The sequence below is a fragment of the Falco peregrinus genome, chromosome 1 (genome assembly GCF_023634155.1).
Source record: "Falco peregrinus isolate bFalPer1 chromosome 1, bFalPer1.pri, whole genome shotgun sequence".
In the NCBI taxonomy this organism is placed as follows: Eukaryota; Metazoa; Chordata; class Aves; order Falconiformes; family Falconidae; genus Falco; species Falco peregrinus.
This window is the reverse complement of record NC_073721.1, coordinates 1,922,501-1,930,000: the sequence shown is the minus strand read 5'-3', so window position 1 is coordinate 1,930,000 and position 7,500 is coordinate 1,922,501. Positions and strand designations below refer to the sequence as shown.

The window sequence follows — 7,500 nt, the reverse complement described above, 5'->3', positions numbered from 1 at the left end:
ATTGGTAAATACTATTTGAAACTTAAAATGACAATGATTGTATTAGCAGCTTAGTATTCTGTTATTACTTTAATTAATTTTATTAGTGTAAAAAGCCATGATCCTGTCAATATGTTAGTAACAACTCGCAAGAGAAGCCCCATCAAAATTGATGTGCATGGCCTGGCCATGAGACTGTACGTCAAATGACGGTGGTTTTGAGAATTCTCTTTAAGAACTGACGATGTATTTGACCCCTACACTTTTAATTTTTGGTCAGCCCTGAAGTGGTCAGGGAGTTGGACTAGATGATCATTGTAAGTCCTTTCCAACTAAACATATTCTATTCTGTTCCATTCTATTTGATTCCATTCAATTTGATTCTAATTTTATTAAAAAACAGGTTACCTGAGAGCCGGGTTGTATCTACGATGATGCTTTTTACAGTGCAAACAAAGTGGTATTTAAATCTGAATTATTATTTGGGACATTGTGGGAGAATAAATAAATGTGTGCACGTGTACGAGCGCAGCTGCAATTGTGTGCAAGTGATTCGGAGGCTGATGGGCTCCACAAAGATAGTATTTCACAATTCTGGATTTTCAGAGACACTTTCCATTCTCTTCTTCATCTCAGACTATCTTCTTTTAGCAGTTCAGGCAAGAAGTCAATCACATTGAGTCAGTCTGAAGAAAAACATTTTATGCTGTTTTTCTCATACAAACCCCCTCCTGCCGTAATCTGCAGTAAGGCCCAGCCACAGGAAATTGACCTCACAGTAAATTCTTTACAGATTCGGTCATGTTTTTACCATCCACTTAAACTTGCATACATAACCTGAGACTGTACCTCTGGATCAAGGAATATGACAAGCCAAAATAAAATCAAGTCAAATTAAATAGCAAGAAAAAGCTGCAAGCAAAACAAGACTGAAAAAAAAAAAAAGAAAAAGAAAAAGATGAAAAATTGGTTGTGACTGCAAAACTCTAAGTATTAAATAAGGAAAGAAGTCAGAAGCAAATTCAGAAGTGCCCGTATTCTAGTTGACAAGGGCTGAGAAATACTAAGGGACTTTTTTAATGGGTGGTTTGATGGATGCGAGAAGAAATGATGTAAAAGTAAACTTAGTAGTGTATCAACATAAAGTATGGTGGGAAAAAAAAAAAAAAGCATTGCAAATAAAAAAAGACATGTAAATGTGTGCCTACCATTTTCCAGATAAGAAGGGGCCGTACCTTCTGAGGGGTCAAGGCGGCGAGCCCGCCTCCCGTGTTTGGAATTGTTGTGTACAAACATGTTGTCTGAGACAGCCAGCACGTGGCCATCCACATTGACTGTTGTTGATACAACAACCTGAAAGAGAAAACAAAACCCAAAATTTAAAAAATCCTGCATACTTTCGCAAACATAGATACAGAATCAGATCTTCTTTTGAGACAAAACACCACCACAGCCTGCTACTTTTCACTTTAAATGAAGTGAGTGACAACTATGAATACATCTTTGTTTATGTGGCTAACACTGGTGATTTTTAACTCACAATTGTTTCTCTTCAGAACCTGCTACACTAATTAGAGTTTAATCTCCTATTATGCTAACAAATGAATTCAATTCAGGGAAATATTCTTCTAGCCATTAGTTTCAGAAACACCCCTCTAGCCACTCATTTTAAAAGCTGCTGTTTTGATTGATCTGTTGATATATTGATTAGATAGTTTATCTAATTAAAATTTGTTCACTTGAGACTGTCTTCAAATGAAGGGTTGTGAGGATTCCAAATAAAAAAAAAGCTTAATAAATCAAGAACTATGGTAACTCCCCATTTTTTCTTCAGTAAATGATCTCCAGGTCAGTTTTACAATTACATTTAATGTCTGATAATGAACTTTTTTGCATCTGAAAAGACCGACTTGAATATGAATAGTGAAAGTGTTTTCAATCCATGAAAAGTATCCCTTCTCAAGTTCATTTGGATGGTGATTGACCCTGGTATGTCAATGGAATTTCCTCCTTTATTTTTGAGTGAAAGGCTCCTATTCTTGTGTCCAGGTTCAGAGTCCGGCCATAGAAGAGATGATGGATAGGGCCTTCTTTGGCTTCCAGCTGCTTCTCAGTAGAAAATGGAAAAGGAACATATGCAAAACGCACAACCTTCCCGATAAAAACACCTACACAATGGAGTTGTGAAACTCCTTCCGGAAATGATACCGCATGAACACAAGCCAAAGAGGAAACCGTGAGATGCGCCCGTGTTTGCGGGGAACACGGCTTCGTAGGTCGATCGCTATTATCCCAGAGAGACATTTACATCTTATTTAAATACTCCAGCATGGGCCCTGTGGGGTCGGTTCCAGGTTTTCTAAATGAAGTAATCACCGCAGCATTTTCTTTGGGGTTTACCATCAGTAGAGTCCTTAAAGTCAGTGGCTAGGTTAGGCCCTATCAGCCCTTGCCGTGACGGCAGTAAAAGCTGGTACAAATCTTAGCGTTCTCCTTCCATTTATTGTACTTTTGGATATAACAGAAACGACTGCCGGGGTTCTCACGCCAGCTCCTATACCCAAACGCTTAACAAACAGAAATGGAAGGGGGAAAACTAGCCTCCTTTTGCACAGAGCTGGTCCAAGGCATCAGAAGAAAATTCTTGTCTGCTTCTGTGTTTTGGATCACCTCTGATCCTGTTTCTTATTCACAACCCATAATTAGCTTTCAGCTATCACAGCACCTTTTCTGTGTATCCTGCCTCCTTTGAGACAGCCATCTGCGGTACCCTTTAGAACAGCCCGAGGGCAGTTCTCTGCCAGGCTGCTCTGCTTCCCTATCTTTCTCCTCCCAGAAGTGGACACTTTCGCTCCTGTCAACATCCACTTCGGAGAGTGCTGAGGTTGCACACTCACCTCGGCCGCAGAGCTGCTGCCAAGCCACTGGGCTATCTGCTTTCAATTTCAATAAGATTCCGAGACTTTAAGAAATATTGCAAAACACACAAGTGTGATTTTCAGCAAAGGTTTCTGGATTTGTTTCCTAGAACACGGTGTATTAAAAAGACAGAGAAAGGTGTACATAAAAATGACAACTATTTTTGTTCTGTCATGTATATATAGGTCAGTCACCAAGGGAAAATACCGTAGTTCAGCAAAAGAGAGTAGACATGCTATGCTTTGTTATATCGGCTTATTCCTGCAGTGCACCTAAAGAAAGGTGCGGAGACAGTGAAACCAGTTAAAAATATTGTTCAAGATCTGACATACTGTTAAGTCCAGTTAAACCTTCTGAGAGGCAGGAAGATTAGCTAAAGAGACCCAGGAAAGTCTTTCTAGTGCCTACTGGCTCCATTGTCGACCACAAGATCACTCATGACTGATGCTTCATTTAGTCATCGGTGAGACAAAGAGGACATTTCCACTCATTCCAGGTTTGACCTTCTGTTCTGTTCAGATGGATCAATATCACCAATGCCACGTGAAGCTGAGATGCATGAAAAATGGAAGCTTGGCTCAATTGTTTTGAAGAAATATTTTTTCCAGCTACAGATCTTTTCTGTTGGCTGGCTCAAGGGTGCTGGCTTCGCCGGTTGGTTGGCTGTGCATGAAAACAGATGTCACATGTTTTGCTATCAACTTTAACCACAAGTTATGCTTCTCAAAAATAAGAAAGTTTTGAACATGTCAATACTACTTTATTATTAGTCTCAAATATGAATCACTCTGAAGTATTTGGAAATAAAAGGCATATGTTTCCTAACAAGTATTTCAAATGACCCCAAATATGGAGGAAATCATTTGTCCATCATGTCAGCTGTCTCTGTAGTGTTATGATTCACTACAGGATATTTCAAAAGCTGTAAGGAGAAAGTGAAGTATTAAACATTTTCTAACACAATTGGAATAAAGATATGTGGGTTGGACCACCACTGCTGGATTTACAAGTTGTGAATAGGAAAAACCCCTGTGTGAGATCCAAACTTCACTGCGCTCCACGGTCATGTCTGTTAGTAAGATAACGCTACTCAGTCTACATAGGTAAAACCCCTCCCCCTCTGAGCATACACCACACTACAACGCAAGCTGCTAGCGTGAAGGAAAGCTGGGGAATTACGTCCTGAGGAGAGACCCACTGGCATCAGCATTCATCCATTACAGTCCACTGCCGAACTCGGCAAGTCCCAAGAACCACCATTCAAATTTGTGGGGGAAACATAAAACACCAACAGCACGGGTTTTTTAAAGGCACGCAGCACTGGAACTACACTAAGTAGGAGCACTGCTACTGGGTTTTCATAAAAAGAGAGTTCAAGATGAAGATGTGAGTAAGTCTTTCACATAGCGTTTATTCTTTAAGAGGCATCTGTACCTGGAATCTTCGCATGTCTCGCGGGTTGCCTGCATTCTTCAAACAGTTCTGATTGCACTTGAGGAAAAACTTTAGAAAGAATCTATAAAGATACAAAATTGAAATCTATTAGATTCATCAAAATGTAAATCCAATTTTTAAAAAGTTTAATAAAATTTAATCATAAATAGTTATACCCAAAAGATTACTGGTAGTGAAATATTACTTTCCCATTAGTTAATGAACTTATTTTAAAGCATGAGATCTCTGTCATAAACAGAACATTATTGCCAGGGAAAGGCAAATTTATATTTTTAATTTTTCAACAACTACAAATGTATTGACTCCAGGCCATATCCTTAGCTCGGTGTGGGAAAGTTGATTTCAATGACTCATTAAATTCAAAGGCAATGACTTACACCAGATGAGAATTTGTCTTTATTTTTTTAATATGTTTTATTTTTTTCACAACTTATATTAGCAGTAATGACCTCTATGTCGAAAATTCCAAGGTAATGAATGATCAATCTTCTGAAAAACACTTGGCTTTGCCTCCGGTTTGGAAACTCTCGCTATTCAAAGGGACTCGATCCAACTCCTGCTGACTCCAGGGAGATCCAGGCAGGATCTGCCCACCGGCAAGGCCCCAGTTCCCTCATTGTTTTTGAAAGGAAAGGAACATGGCAAATTAGGCTCTGTCTTACGACCTCTTCAACCTTTGCCAGCCTTTAACTGTAAGGAGTCACTCTACCCGGGGATGGAAAGCCAGCTTATTTTTGCTGAGTGGCAACCAGCAATTATTTAGGACTAACCCTTATCATCTAGGCATCTCCCCACAAACTGTTTTTGTAGCAACACTGCCTCCTGGGAACACAGCATGCACTTTTAGAAAGGGGAAAAGCTTGGGAAGATGCAAACTCCTTTATGTCACCCTCCTGTACTGGAGCAATGAGCTGATATGGGAAGTCTGTACCCTGCAGGCTATGCAGGATGGGGGGACCCTCACCATCCTGCCCTGGCACAGGAGGATGTTCACAGCCTAACACAGTCTCTTTTCTTTATGTAGGTGTGTTTTCATGCTTCATAATTAAAAAAATGTTCTGTGGGTCTGCTTTGTGGCTAATGGCTGACAGCTAACGACTAGCAAGGCTCAGGACTTTCTCCTCACCCCGAGTTTCTCAGATGCTCCAGTCCAGTTGTGCTGCCCAACTTCATACAAGCTGAATAGCGAGGTTAGGCAGAGCTTTTACACTTAGAATATGAACAGCTATTATTTATTGATGCCAATCTTTACAAAGTGACTGTGGCTATTCTCACTGTATATGCTTCACAGAAGTTTCTGTGTGCCAACAGCATTCCTGGCAGGAGGCAAACCAGGCCCTTCTTCCCTTCTTCAGCATCCAACACAGCCCAACTGCAGCCAATAGAAAGTACAATCACGGCTGCACCACATCGCACTTGCTCCTGCAGACCTTCAAGGTTCGGACAGGAGCATTATGGGAGTCTCCCCCTATCCCAAACTGGTGCTTTTAATCACAGCTCTTCATTTTCAGTTCAAACTTGCGCAGGACCCTAATCTTAATACGGGATGCTAAAGCTGAAGGAGCGATCTCTATCAGAAGCAAGTAGGGAAACGATTAGGTTTACTGAAACTGTACATAAATAAATCAATGCTGTCAGTTCAGCTGAATGCACGGTGCTCTAAAACTTCCTATCGCAAAATCTGTAAAAGACTTTTAGCTGTTGAGCTGGAAGAGAGCTGGATTTCTGCTGTGGTTGACATGATCTTCTAGCTCGGATCCTCAACTGAACTCAGGTTTTCTGGACAGTGTTGAAGAGACACTATCAATGACTCCACAAAACTGCATCTTTGTTAGTCACACCCTCACCTGAGTTTTATCTGCCTTGGGTTTGGGGTTGTTTTTTTTCCACGATACTTTTGATCTCCAGATCAGCTGAGTATAAGCTAAACTTAATGGCATTTCTGTCATGTCTCTATTAATTTTTTGTACACCTTCTGCTGCACAGACTGCAATGATGTGCAAGGACCAGCTGATGCCGACATCAGCACAGGACCACCAGGCACTGGGGAGTCAGGAGCTGGGGCGAGTCTCCAGCTTTATAGCTCCTTAGTGCCACAGCCAGGCTGAAGAGGAGTATCTTATTTATTTTTTTTTTTTCTGATCTTAAATGGGTGTTGTGAGGCTTATTGAGCTAATGTTTGTAAATTGCTCGGAAATTCTCCAATGAATTGTGCACTAGGAATGCTAAGTATTGCTCCTCGTGGGTTGTTTTTAACGTCAAGCATTCATGATGAATTGTTTCTATAAAGAGAACTCACATCATGTCCAAAAGAAAAGGGCCATTAAAGCACCTTTTCACTAAACCTCAACTGGAACCGGTATTTGTTTAATTATTCGGTGAAAAGGACCCATGCTTGGCGGAACTGGTCATCTTCAAATTTGCTAGGATGATCCTGAGGACTGGGCTAAATATTGAAGCCACAAGGCTGGGGCGAACACAAGCAGTACTCATATTTCAGCTCTGCTACATTCCTTGATACTGAGATATTTCATTTCATTCTTTTAATCTGTGTTTTCAGAGAGCTGATGGTGCACAGGTGGCATCGACACAAGTTTTTCAGAGGAAGTCAACGTAAGTTAACAACCATGTTCCCAGGCAGGGCGTTTCCCACACCTTGCCAGGAGAAGATGACTGACTTGGTCGTTCCTCTCAGCTGACCAACAAGGACCGTGGGTGTTAGGAATCCATCTTTACCAGAGAGAGAACAGGGCCAGGTGCTTGCTCTGCGAGCCCTGTGCTCCTGAGACAAGATGTCTGTGGCACAGCAAGAAGCAAGGAGCTGGATCAGAGCTCCGTTTGGTCAAGTCTCAAACTTCGTTGCTACCAGCAGAATGAGAATGGCTTTGATTGGAGAAAGATTTGGCTTGCCCTGCTGTATTTTGTATTGTGCGCACACACTGGAGTCTTTTTTAATAAAACAGTCTTGCAGAACAGACTTCCTAAACATACTAAGCTGCTTCTAAAATACTGATATGGAGAAAAATGCAGTCTTTGTGATGTTCCTTTGCTTTGATTTTTTTCACGTTGCTAGAATGGGGACTGCTACCATCTTAATTAAAATGTATTACCTACCACAAGACTTCACTATTTTAAGATAAAATTTAC

The 7,500-nt window shown here is 40.9% G+C and overlaps 1 protein-coding gene across 5 annotated transcripts in view; it reads right to left on the bottom strand.

The window, feature by feature from the left end:
- The window catches only part of EBF3 (EBF transcription factor 3), a 122,843-nt gene that overhangs the window by 41,787 nt on the left and 73,556 nt on the right, over positions 1-7,500 (bottom strand). For 3 of the 5 annotated variants that reach the window (XM_055816465.1, XM_055816448.1, XM_055816453.1), the window contains exons 7-8: positions 4,333-4,414; positions 1,188-1,332 (exon numbers count right to left, since the gene is read on the bottom strand). In XM_055816465.1, coding sequence (XP_055672440.1) covers positions 1,188-1,332; positions 4,333-4,414 — 227 coding nt within the window. The remainder of the gene's footprint in view (positions 1-1,187; positions 1,333-4,332; positions 4,415-7,500) is intronic. The other 2 variants (XM_055816449.1, XM_055816458.1) reach the window with 1 other exon arrangement.